The sequence below is a fragment of the Chrysemys picta genome, chromosome 3, assembly GCF_011386835.1.
Source record: "Chrysemys picta bellii isolate R12L10 chromosome 3, ASM1138683v2, whole genome shotgun sequence".
NCBI classification, from domain to species: domain Eukaryota; kingdom Metazoa; phylum Chordata; order Testudines; family Emydidae; genus Chrysemys; species Chrysemys picta.
In genome coordinates this window covers 49,868,041-49,881,853 of record NC_088793.1, presented here as the reverse complement: position 1 = coordinate 49,881,853, position 13,813 = coordinate 49,868,041, and the positions used below count along the sequence as shown (strand labels likewise).

At 43.8% G+C, this 13,813-nt stretch overlaps 1 protein-coding gene across 10 annotated transcripts in view; it reads right to left on the bottom strand.

The window, feature by feature from the left end:
* The window catches only part of ZNF451 (zinc finger protein 451), an 86,815-nt gene extending 73,475 nt beyond the window's left edge, over positions 1–13,340 (bottom strand). For 6 of the 10 annotated variants that reach the window (XR_010599480.1, XM_065587892.1, XM_065587896.1 and 3 more), the window contains exons 1-3: positions 13,016–13,340; positions 11,683–11,769; positions 1,935–2,018 (exon numbers count right to left, since the gene is read on the bottom strand). Coding sequence is in view for 9 of the 10 variants with exons in the window: in XM_065587892.1 (XP_065443964.1) it covers positions 1,935–2,018; positions 11,683–11,766 (168 nt within the window). In the remaining variant the exon portion in view is untranslated. Of the gene's footprint in view, positions 1–1,934; positions 2,019–11,682; positions 11,770–12,577 lie in introns of all 10 variants that reach the window. The other 4 variants (XM_065587893.1, XM_065587898.1, XM_065587900.1 and 1 more) reach the window with 3 other exon arrangements.
* Positions 13,341–13,813: the final 473 nt, after the last annotated feature.

The following is a 13,813-nucleotide window of genomic DNA, read 5'->3' as shown; positions in this document are numbered from 1 at the left end:
AGGGGGAAGTGAGCTGGGGGCGGGGCGGACAGCTGCAGCACGGGGCCCTCTTGGCGCGGGGCCCAATTCAGCCGAATCGGCCTAAAGCCGGCCCTGTAGCCACAGCTCTGCAACTGTGCCATTGTAGTAGTATAGATGATTGCTACATGAACAGAAAGGGTTTTTCCATCTATGTAGTTAATCCACGTCTCTGAGATGTGGCAGCTAGGTTGATGGAAGAATTCCTGCATTGATCTAGTCACACTGAGGATTAAGTCAACCTAACTACAGTGCTCAGGGCATGACATTTTTCACAGCCCTGAGCAACATAGCTAGGTTGATCTAATTTTTAAGTATAGATGAGGCCTCGCTTTGCTCCTTGACTAAGCACTAAACAGAAGATCAAAGCCAATCAACCATGACCTCCCCACAGAGAGTAGGTGCCCCAACTCAGCTGTCAAGCTGAATATGAATTGAAGGAAAACAATTTCCACATTAGAGAGACCATCTTCACACTGAGACATTGGAAAAAACATCAGTTTTCAGCAAAGCCTTTTCTTGTACTTTTTCTAAGCTTCCCTTCCTTATTACTGATAACACTAATACACTTTTGCAAACAAAAGGTTCATCCTTATAATCAATTTTTACTTCCTGTTCGGTTTGTTAAATGTCATACTTGAGGGTTTGACAAAATATTCCCATATAAGGAATTGATGCTGCAAAAACTGGACTGTGGACCAGTTGAATAAATCAAGCAATTAGGTATGGAAAGATGGGATTTATTCCATTTTGCACGTAAGTATCTTGGAACAGTAGTCATGATGGCAAAGGAAATTTAGATAAAGCACAAAAAAAATGGATTTTTTCCTGTTTGTTTTTAAACTAGCAAATTACATTAAACAATCCAAATAAGCAGCACCTCTTTTTAAAGAAAGAAAATATCAGCAACCATGGGGGAAGGACGGATCAGGTTGCTTTACAATGGGGTTCTATGAATGAGTTACAGAAGACAGTATTTTTATTTGCACAGCACCAGCATACTGGGCCTACAACCAGTCAGGAGAAAATATTGCAGTTTGGACTATGGAGTAAAAACATTTTCATATAGGGAATGACCACATATTAGCACAAGCTACTAAAATTAATGTGATTCATCAAATACTCCTGCAGTTAGTTGAGAGTGTAACGACATCCCAAAGATTAGTATTTATTAAATCCACAAAAGACACTGTGACTCAGGCTCTAGGATTTTTGCCGCCCCAAGTGAAAACAATTTTGGCCGCGGCCCCCACCCCCCCCGTTTTTTTCTTACCCCACCCCCGGCCCCGCCTCAACTCTGCCCCTTCCCCAAATCCCCAGCCCTGCCTCCTCCCCCCAGGCTCTCAAGCCTAGGAGGGAGGGGGAGGGAGAGGGAGAAGCAGCGCGTGCGCCGCAGCCCCTGGGGGTCTCCCGCTCCTTCCCAGGCTCTCAAACCTGGGAGGGAGGGGGAGATTCCGAGCGGCCGCAGCGCGCGAAACAGCTGATTCGCGCGCCGCTGCTCCCCCTCCCTCCCAGGCTCTCAAACCCGGGAGGGAGGGGGAGATCCTGAGCGGCCACGGCGCGCGAATCAGCTGTTTCACGCGCCGCGGCCGCTCGGGATCTCCCCCTCCCTCCCGGGTTTCAGAGCCTGGGAGGGAGGGCGAGCAGCGGCGCGCGAGCGACAGCAGCGGAGGTGAGTTAGGGCGGCCGGGGCACATTTTTAGGGGCGGCATGGCCAGCGCCAGAATGCCGCCCCTAAAATGTGCCGCCCCAAGCACCAGCTTGTTTTGCTGGTGCCTAGAGCCGGCCCTGCTGTGACTGCAAGTCACCTTACACATGTTTGCTTTGGTTTATACACCAACACTGAGTCTAAACTATTAAAATTCTACATAAAGAAACTGATAATGTCCAAGAATGAAATGTTATAACATACTCACATGAACATTAGAGCTGCTGCTAGGTTCTTCATCATCACTACTGACAAGGTCAATGCAATCAAGCACAGGTCTTGAAGGCCCTTCCTAAAAGAGGTTTAAAAAAGCATGGCTGTTTTTCTTGAAGTTAAATTTCTATACACTAATATATTGGGATCTAGTATATCACAAATATATGGATACACTGGCCAGTCATTTCATGGTGTGTTCAGAAATGCTATTAATGGGTTTCTCAAACACATGCGGTGATAAAATCTTTTTACTTAGCACCCTGCAGCCCACAATTCTCTCTTGATCTTCCTCTTCTCCATTGCTTCTTCCGTATATAAAAGTCAAGTAATCAGCTTGAAATTGTTCATTTTATTTACCATTCTTTCTGTTCATGCCCTCACCACCCAACTTTCTGTTACGTTCCTTTTCATTGGTTTTTGGTTTACCACGTTCACATGCTTTAACGAATACCATGTCAGTGAAACAAATATCCCACCCTATTTCTCCAACTGTACTTAGGCATCAGTCTATTATCAAGAGATGGAATACTAGATCTCACTATACAAAGTGATACTCAGCCCACAAAACAAATGCTTGTATCAGAAAAGTTAAGAGTTCAACACTCAGGGAACGAAGCATTACCACAGATTCCTTCTTAAGCATTAAAGACTGTTAACACTTAACACTGGAAATAGTATCACACAGTTGCCCCCCCAATAGTTTTTTCATACATAATACGCACTATATATTACTTCTGTCTATATGACCTGTACACTGACATATGTCTATGTACACAAAAGGCATTACATAAGCTAATGAATAGAAAGTTTTCTTCATTTGTTTTATTAAATCTTTATCAGATGTAAGAAGGAATTGGATGGGACACCAGTACGTTATTACAGTCAAAAGTGAGGATTCTGGAAAGAATGTCACTTGCCGATTGCCCATCGTGGTAGATCTCTATCCCATAAAGAAAACTGACATGCCATTGTGAGTCTGAACAACATCAGCATAACACAAACCAGCACATAAAGGCAGACTGCCAAGGAATTCTATAAGTGAACTAACGATGGGGACAGGAACAAAATTCCAAAGTACAATGCAGGAACAAAATAAATAAAGGTAGTATGCCATTGTTTAAAAAAAGGTCATTCAAAGTTAAGTCTAGAGCTTAAGTCTTCCTTGTTGTGACAAAACGTTACTAGATTTTAAGGGAAAAGGACCATTATGATGACGTAGTCTGACCTTCTGAATAACAGACATACATACGGTGGTTTACAGTATCCCATATTGTTTGAATCAGGCCAGAATAGGCTAAGTAAACCTATATATGTAGCACATCAAACATTAATTTCTGCAGAATCTACAATCATTTTTTTAAAAGTGTCTAGAGCTTCTATATCTGAAACGATGCAAGATTGTCTTTTCAGTCTCCAGGCAGCTATAGTGTGTCTGTAGCAATTCATAGCTTGTCCCAGAACATTAGAATTTAATTAACAAAAAAACTAATTAGTTTCACTGCTACTATTCAGAATCTTATTAGTGAAAAAAAAACTCAGCTGCACTTTGCTTAGCCAGAAGGTGGTGAGAAAGATGCAGCCTGGATCAGCCTCTAAGAACTCCAGGGAACCTCCTTTTCAAGAAGCTTTTGGGATAGTGGGGTTGGGCTTCACATCATCATTCCCCTAAAACCTCAGATCTGCGCATCTGTCCCTCCCATTTTGTATCAGCCTCTGGCTAGCAGGTGTCTATCAATTTTTCAAACCTTTTGGAAAATGTATCTATGTATGCATTTACGTAAGTCATCAAATTAATGCCTCAGAAACAGCATGTGCCAGTTTATGCTAAAACCTAACTGTGCTATGAATATAGTTATAAACACATATACAACAAAATAAATATAGAATTGAACTGAATTTTGACATCCATGAACAGAGTTTGCATCTGTGACATATGCTTATTTTTCAATGACAAGAAACTTTATAAGTATACTGAAAATCAAGTGTTAAACTACAAAACTGCCCCTGGATTATTTGTGCTCACCATTTTATAGCAAAAGAAGATTTCCTATTTAGTTCAAGTCTATTTCTTCAAACTGACTAGCTTGGATTGTGGATAGATGCATCTAGTAGTGTTTCTGCTTTCTCTAGGGTAGTAAATACAAAATCCAAGTACTTGTCAGAGTTTGGTCAGGAATAAAAATGGCAGTCTTAGTCCAGAGTTTGCTCCTCCCAGGACCAAAGCTTTCCTCAGCATCCATGTGGTGCAACTTAAATCCAGAAAGACAAATACTTGAGAGTTTGTCTATTCAGTACACAGTGATTCAAATGGATAGGAAAGATAGCCTTTGAAAATGAATGAAAGGTACTTCAGCAAGCAGCTAGATTTTGATATGTGGTAGAACCATGTGTTGTATGTCCATCTTTAGATCTTGGGAAGCCATTTACTAACAAAAAAATTGTCTGCATCTTTTCCCTGGGGAAAATATACAATATCTGTAATTATATTCTAAGAATATGAATAATGCTCCAAATGCTCAAGGTCTCATGGGAAGGCAGCCATTTTCTTTATGAACACATCAGCAGGTCTCACTGATTTTCTTGATCATCTTCCAAGTCTTGCACTTGACTCCTTACCTCCACAGGAGTGTCTGCAAGACTATCACTCCTTGTTTCCGAGATTTAGAATCTGGCTGAGATTTTGTAGTCAAGCTGTAGAAATTACCAGAAACTGTTTACTTGGAAGAACAGAGTTAGTAATGTATTTTCATTTCTAATTACATTACATTTTCTAAAGTGACATAGCAGATGGAAACAAAGAGAAGGTCCAATACCATCTAGCCAGCCACCTCTCCACAACGGTTTCACAGACCACTGGGTTATTTTGGAGGGGTGGGGGGAAAGAAATTGAGGACCCCTAACTTAGCAGATCCACTAACTCTCAAGGACCTACTACTTGATGTACTTTTTAAAGAAATAATTGTCTTTATATATTTTGGCTATTCATTCTTCATATTCGTAGTTTCCCATCTTATAAATACCGAGTCCAGTAGAACTATCCTCAGAAGTGAGTGTTTGCAGGTTCTTTATGTCACTATCCTATTAGCATGATTTGGGATAGAGTTCCATTTTTAAAAGAATATTCTATCCTGAATAACCTATTTTACTTTGCCGTTCAAACTGTGTTCATGAATTAATTCATTAGTTCTACAACACAATAAGCATGCATGATGCTTTACAGACAAATGAAGATAATTTCTTGCTCAGAGAAACTGACAGTCAGAATTAGACATAGCACTGTAAGAGATAAATAATTGTTACAGAACAAATTCTCTTTTGTGAGGTACACACCCTGTTAGTTCCTCTTTATTTTTGTTCTAATGTATTATTTTTTGAGGGGGAGATTTTCAAAGGCCCAAGTGGCAGTTAGACCTCAATTCCCATTGACTTTCAACAAGAGTTGGGTGCTTCACACTGTGCTTTTGAAAAATCTCACTGGAGAAGAAAAATCAGCCAGTTCAGAAGACATGAGTAGAGGTCACTACAAGATGGCTCAATTAAGTTAACGAAGCTTGAGGAGGAATTTGAAAGAGAGGAGCAATGTCAATCTCACTGTTTGTTCCGGAGCACGCAAGTTTCTGTGATTCTGGAAAACCACCGTGTAAATTCTATGGATTCTGTCTTCCCGAGTTTTCATTCAGATTCCATACTTCAGTTCCAACTACCATACTGGTGAGCAAAGAAAGAAAGAAAGGGAGAGAACCCAACTCTCCACAGAAGAGTTACAGTATGCACTGTACAAATTCAGACAATTTCTTTCAGATAGGATCATACGATGTCATAATTTAACGTCGTATAGTTGATTTTATAGAAATGTCTATGGATGTTAATTATACATGGTGCTGCACAAGATGCAAAGGCTACAATCCTGCCAAGACTGACACACAAGCTCAACTTTAAGCTGAGCTTCATAGGAGTATTTAGAAAATTAAACATGTTCATAAGTCCTTGCAGGATCACCACCAAACCAAGGGCTCTACTTGCTCAAAGAATTTCTAAATTAAAAGGCAAAGATGAAACAGATAGGATCCTAGAAGATGGAATAATTAAGCTATGTAATTTTTTTGTTTACTGTGTTTACCCTTTGCAAAGATAGTTTTTGTCAAGAAGCCCTTAAGAGGAGTCCAAAGTTTTTTATTCCTTTTTCAAGAATTTAGATATAATTGTTTCATCAACTGAAAAGAAAAACAAAACAAAACCTTCACAAATCAAACTGCACTTCATTATTTGCTGTAAGCAGAGTGAACAATGTGAAAGAGACTGGGGATATGTCTAAGTCAAAGTTTCAACTCCATTTTGTTCCGTGAACAACATTTTTAATTGTAACCTTAATGGTGCCCTTCACTTTGCATCGTAACTTCCATGTTGGATTAAGACATCCAGTTTGCATTGAAAAAACTAACTTGGTTGTGACAAAGCTATTGTATCCCCTATCCTGCTCATGCTAAGGCATGGGATACCTCAGAGAGGTCTTACAATGAGAGCACCATCAAGGGCCATCAGCGTTGAATGACTTTCCCCTAGTCGAACAGTGGGTTTTCTACCTGTAGAGCCACTGACTTTGAATGACTCTCCGCAAGCTGAAACGCATGGGCAAAAAGGGACAGAGACTGTTTAAAAAGAGGGGTGTTTCTCGGAGCAAGGGGCCAGACCATCACAACATGCATGACGGCCAGCCTCAGGACACAAGGAAGAGCTACCTAGTCTAAAAACGCTGATCAAACCCAGGATTCACAGGAGGGATGAGACTAGACTAAGGAAGGGTGTACCTTCAAGATTTTGTTGTTTTCCAAGATCGGTAACTCTCTAATATGCTTTATTAATAGTAAAGTGTCTTTGGTTAAGAAATTCCTTTGCTAGATGAGTTTAAGAAACCAGAGCTTCCACAGCCAGGATGACTCTGGAGGAACATACCTAAGCAACTGCAGGCCTATGGGCGGCTAGGGAACTAATTTGGAGACCTAAGGCAGCCAGATCACAGGGTCCCACTGCCCAAGAAGGGTGTCAGATATGGGGTCTACACCTGGGATTGCACCTGAGACACCCAGAGCTAGGAACAGTGACCGGTAACTACCAGACCCTGGGGTAGCTTAGAAGCACCAGGGGCCAAGGATTCAGGTCTATTTACAAAAGACTGGTGACTATCCAGAAGAGAGGAGTGGGCCAGGTTGTAATTTTTTTTATACCGGAGTGGGTAAAAATCAATGAATACAAAAAAAAAAAATGGGATGTTTTTATTGAAATCAGATTTTTTTTAATTTAAATTAAATACATTAGCTTTTTAAAAGTCTATTTAAAAATTAAATTGGAAATTATTACCATGTGTACTAAAGCCTGAACACACTATAATTATTAAAATTATTTAAATAAAAATACTAAATGTTTAAATATTTAATTAACAATATAAATTAATAGTTAAACATTTAAATGCAAAACTTGTTTTGCTCAAGATAATGATTTATTAAGCAAAGGATGGATTATCTGTAGATAACTGAACTGGTTGTTTTGGGTCCTTCAAATGTTTAAAACTAGTGGATCTCATCTTCTCACACTCTTTTTTATTCATAGCTTAGAAGAGGAAAACAAGCGTTCCTACATCTTCAATTCCCAATTGGTTTCTTAATTTTGAATGAATTAGTCATTGAACTGAACTAGCTGAACAAACTGAAATGAAGAAAACGTCTCTCTGCACATGCAGATGAGATTACTGCTGTTAAAGGCTCGTTTTGTACTTCAACAAACTCTGGTTCCAGGAGCTCAGCCAGTGACTTCCACCAGTTCAATGTTTCTTTGAAACTTCAGAAACAAAACAAAAAAATAAAGTACATATGAAAAACAAGATTCAAAAATCAGTTATTTAAATCGAGGTTCCCTACTTGCTGATTTAAATTATGATTTAAATTGGTGATTTAAATTGCTTTGATTTAAATCAATCCACTCTGATGTACATATGATTTGTATTAGTTCAGTGCCCTGGGCAGTAGGAAGAGTTTCCACACAAATGCATACAGTAGGATTTCAGAAACTGTGCTTGCAACTTCTAAAGTACTTTACATTTATTCAGCAGGAGTCAACGCCACATTTACACATTGTAAATTAAGTCTCTGATGAGCAGCCAATCTAAGTCAAGTCCAATGAAAATACAGGATAACATGCTATATTTTAAAAGGATTGCTGTCACCACCCCTATTTTTCATATTCTACAGTCCTTTTAAAATTAACCCCAAATGGGGTTTTGGGTTTTTTTTAAAACTTATTTTCCAACTGACTATTTAGTTTTTAGATCAAGTTCGGAGTTTGTGAAGCTGTCCGTCATTTCCTGATAGAGAACAAGGTTTGCCTGAGCACCTATTGATGGTGACTGGAGCAGGAGAAAGAAGCACCTGCAGACAGCTCAACGCCTGCTTACCAAGCTGATAGCCTATTTTAGAAAGAAAAGAACAAAATACATAAATTGGGGGCAGAGGACTTTTTATTTATCAGCTTGTGAATGCTCAAGCAGGAGAGGGTGAGCACAAATGCAGATTAGGTATGTGAAACCTGGGCCCGTTGCTGGAGAGTGGGCCCAGGTTAAAGTCTTTGATCCATCACTTTTGTGTAAAGGGAAAGTAAATGCTTTTCTCACAGCTAATAGCGCTTGCCCTCTCTGGGAGAAAGGCAGGAAGAAAGGTGTTGCACTAATTCCCAGGTATCTGGTTTTCGACTGGAACGTCCAGTTGAAAAGGGAAACTGGCAGTGTCAGTAACTGGCCTCTGCCACTAGGGGGGGGAGGTGGCCAGGAAGAGCAGCAGCAGCTGCTGCTGGAGCCTGGAGGAGCACCTCTGCTTAGCAGCTGCTGCTCTTCCCGCACCCCCAGCCTGACAGAGAGAAATGCCTGGCTCCCAGACAGGGCTCCAAAGTACGTACCAATGCCACCCAGGACGTGTGTGTGAGTGTGTGTAACCTGTCTCCACCACCTGCCCCCCGCCGCCCCTCTGTGCCCCAATTTCCCCACCCGACCCCTTGCTCCAGGGACCAATCCTCATATACACGCCGCTGTGCCCTAATTTCCCCACTCCCTGCTCCAGGGACTGATGCCCCCCTCCGCCCCACTGTGCCCTGATTTCCCCACCCCAGCCTCTCGCTCCAGGGACAGACCCCCACCTGCTGTGCCCTCATTTCTCAACCCCACCCTGCTGTGCCCCGATTTCCCCACCCCAGTCCCTTGCTCCAGGGACCACCCCGCCCCCCCGCTGTGCTCCAATTTCCTCACCCCAGCCCCTTGCTCTGGAGACTGACCACTGCCATGTCCCAGTTGGACTGGTGGGGAGGTTTTGCATCAGCTCCTCCCAGCCCTGCTCTGCAGACAGCAGGGGAGTTCCGGGGGAATGGGGTAGCGAGCAACAGAGGCGGGGATGGAGAGTGAGCAACAGGGCCTCAGAGGAAGAGGCAGAGTAGGGGGTGTGGCCTCAGGGAAAGGAGCGGGGCAGGGCTGTTCAGTTTTCAGGGATTAGAAAGTTGGCAACCCTAACTAATAAGGAGGAAAAGGGGAAGCGATGACAGAGAGACCCTCTCACTTTAGCAGTTGTCCAGGTTTCACATGCCTCATCTGTTGCTGTGTTTATCAGTTGCAGCACCAAACCCCTTGTACTTTAAGATCAAACTGAACTAAAATCCATGGACACTATCCAATCTTCCCACCAAGCTGTTGGGACTCAAGGCTCCCCACAACCATTACCCTTTCTGGGACTTCTAAAGCTGGCAAGGGGTAACGGCACAGGCAAAAAAGAATGTTCACTCTCTACAGAAGACACCTAGTGTGGTACCTCAGTCCCTGCCTGTCTGCTCCGAGTTACAGCTTCCTTCAGTACCAAACATCATTACTGGGTGCACAGATTTTAATGAGTCTGCTCTTTAGTGACGCTTGTCCTCAAACAAGTGAGGACAAGGGTCACTAAAGAGCAGACTCATTAAAATCTACATCAGGGGTTCTCAAACTTCATTGCACTGCGACCCCCTTCTGACAACAAAAATTACAACCCCCGGGGGGGATCAAAACCCAAGCTCACCTGAGCCCTGCTGCCCCACCAGGTAGGGGGGGCCAAAGCCCAAGCCCCACCACCCCAGGCAGTGGTGGGGGGGAGGAAAGAGGCCAAACCCCAAGGGCTGAAGCCCCAGGCAGGGAGCCTGTAATCTGAGCCCCACCACCCCAGGCTGAAGTCCTCGGGCTTGGGCTTTGGGCCCAGGGAGTAAGGTTCAGGCTTAGGCTTTGGTCCCGGACCCCAGCAAGTCTAAGTCAGCCCTGGCAACCTCAAAAATGGGGGGGTTGAGAACCGCTGATCTACACTATCTATTTTATAATGTTGTGGGGATTACTATTTTACTTAGAGTTTCCTCACACAGTCCTTGAATCTACTGCATACCCAAATCTGTACTCTATTTCCTTATTGTGTGCGTGCAAGACTGGTCATAAGTTGTTCTCCTGTAAAGGAAAGTTGTCCCTCCATTCTTCCATATTTCCTTCCATCATAGCATTGCTTCATTGACAAAGGATTGAGGCCCACTGCCATGTAGTATTATACATGTCCCACTTTCCTCATAACTTTAGCAATGCATGTTTCTAAAAGTTGTAGTCAGGCTCTGACAGCCTTAAGTAATATGCACACACAAACTACATCAGTGGTTCTCAACCACGGGTCCGGGGCCTCCTAGGGGGCCGCAAGCAGGTTTCAGGGGGTCTGCCAAGCAGGGCCAGCATTAGACTCACTTGGGCCCAGGGCAGAAAGCCACCACCCCACTGTATGGGGTTGAAGCCCAGGGCCCTGAGCTCCACCGCCCGGGGCTAAAGCCAAAGCCTGAGCAATGTAGCTTTGCAGGGCCCCCTGTAGCATGGAGTCCCAGTCAACTGCCCTGCTTGCTACCCCCTAACACGGGTCCTGCCTTTTATATACAGAAAACCAGTTATTGTGGCACAGTTGGGCCCCTGTACAAAATCTGATGTCACAGGAAGGGTTCAGAGTCAGAAGCCACACAACAGCATTCTATAATCCATTCTGCACTGTGTGTGTTAAATAGTACTCCACATCCTAACTAAACTGCTATTAGGCTTCTATTCCTATTTGTCTCCCTTATTTCTATCAGGTAACACGGGGGAGATTCTGGTGCCATTACACAATGAGCTGCACACCTTACTTCACAAGTAGTCTCATTGACGTCAGTGGATTACTCTTGCAGTAATATGCCATTCTACTGTATTAAGGGTATCAGAATATGACCCACAGTCTATCCATATACGTGTCTGACAAAAACTAGCTTTGTTCTGCGACTCTCCTATTCAGCTCTAGCTGAGATGCGTAATTCATTAGGGCCCCAACCTGTAATGAGGTGTGCAAAGGCTCATTGTGTCTCAGCAGAGCCCACTGAAGTCACCCCTGCCCACCCAGACCGATGTCATTGTAGGACTAGGGCCTCAAATCCAAACCCCTTTTTAATACAGATTCTCTTGACACAGGCATGTCAGCTCAGGTTGAGAATTAAGCTACTTTTTTAAAGTGAAAACTAAACTATTTTCTTCTGCTTTGAAAATTTGAGTTTTTAAAATGACACCAATATTTTATTTAACATATAGTAGAGATCATCAACATTGCATATTCAAACCTTAAAACATTTTATATATTTAACTGGCAAAAGTATCTATAGTTATTGAGCCAACATCTACTTACACAGATAAACTCAATGTCATCTTCACTTTCATCCTGCATTGCTGATTCACACTTATGAGCCTTAGCAGAGCTGAGAGACTCCATTATCTGGACAAAAATAAACCAAAATATGCTTCATCATTGACTTCATTTTCCTCAATGCATAACCATGCAGTTCTATACCATTTTGAATAGCTTTTCCCCCCATCCAATCTGTATCCCAAAACAAAAACGAACACTTCACATTGTTAAGTGGTAATTAAAGATAAAACAACAAAAATAGAAAGCAGCAAGTGAACAGGAGAAAAGACATTCTTTGAACTAAAATTTTAACTCAGTGACTATTAATATCTGCATCTTCCGAGAACTGTGTAAAATATGGCCTTTTCTACACAAGAAAAAGTTACTGGTACCTGTATTCCCAGTGATAGCAATGCTGTAAGCTCTACTACAGACAGGGCTCAGGCATTTCTACTACCATGTTATGAAAACTCGCTCAGTCATGTTTTCATAACATGGTGGTACAGAAGACAGAGCTCTATCTCTACTAGCAACAGCATCAGTGCAGTTGCATCCTTGCTACAATACAGGTATCAAATTTTATAGTATCGATGCATCCTACAAGAGCCAAGTTATAACAGTCCTAAAGCTAGCTAGGAACTTCACGTTTGTCAGTATGACAACAGGCATTGTGAACTTTACGGCAACAGTGATTAACTTGGATAGCTGCTCTTCCTCCAAAAGTACAGGGTCTGACCAGTTGAGCTAAAGGAAAATTTCTCTATACGCTTTTAGCAGTAGAGGCCTGGGTCACATAGGTGAGCAGCTTTGATACTAACAGAACAGAGGTACAGATTAGCCAGCGCACTGCAGTATTAGACAGCTATAATTGAGTTTGTATTTAACATTCTCTTACCTGCAAGAACGTATTAGTCTAGGGGGGACAGAGGAAACAATACGATGTGACACAAAATAACAAGGCATCAATAGTTCCATTCCAGTTTCATCAAAGCAGCTAACATGCTTAATGGGAGGATAAGCAGAGGGAAGAAGGGGAGAGGAGCAGCAGTGGCAAAGAAAAGCATGAGCCTTTCACTGCCTTAGCTGCCAGTTAAAGAGACCCCAAACTAGTGACAAGGGCAGGTTGCTAAGAAACTGCCCGAGAGTTCATAATGCCGGACGGACCCTCTCACCGTAATGCTACGGATGCACTTGGCTGCTGACCACCAGGCCCTGCCCACAGCTGAGCAGCACAGACACGGGGCGGCCAGTGGCTGCTGTGCTACAACCACAGGGGACTTTGCAGCAGCCAAGGCTCATAGAGAGATCACAGGCCCCTTAAACCGAGGCTCACCACGGAACCGTAGCGCTGTCAGGGCCCGCCCCGCCGCCGGACGCATCAGCTCCCTTAGCTGCCAGCCCGCGCGCGCCTCGGCTCCCAAGCGGCCCATACACCCCAGCAGGCAGCGCCTCCGCGTGAGCGTCGGCCAGCGCGCACTCCGCTTCCTCCAAACTCCGGGCAGCGGAGACCCGCGCTGCCCGCTGGGAGTTGTAGTTCCCAGCGCATCCCCACGCCGGAGCGGCGGCTGTTCTCAACAGGGATGGCATGCGGGAACCGCGACGCGGCGCTGTCAGCCACTCGCAGCTAGGGCTCCAAGCAGCCTGCCCCCGGCCCGGCCGTCTTCACTGCTGCTGCGACTTTTCCTTTCATAAGGTGTTACACGTGTTACAGGTGCCAAGCCGCGGCTGGGAGCATCCTGCCTCCCTGCTGGGCGGGCGCTGCCAGCTCCGTGAGGCACGTGGGCGGGGATCTGCTCTCCCAGCAAGCGCAGACACCCACCTGACAGCCTCGTCGCCTAGGTGTGTACAGCATAGACATCACAATGTGAGTGGGCAGGTGCATCAGACTTAGGGTGACCAGATGTCCCGATTTTATAGGGACAGTCCCGATTTTGGGGTCTTTTTCTTATATAGAATCCTATTACCCCCCACCCCTTGTCCCGATTTTTCACAAACCTAGCCGAGAGGTGCACCGAATAAGGTAAGACGTGCATCCAAAGTCAGTACCTGTCCTGAGCGCTTAGCTGTTGGTGCCACTGCAGGATGTAACAAGCTCTCTAGTGTAGCCATAGATGTTTCCCTTTTGCTTAGT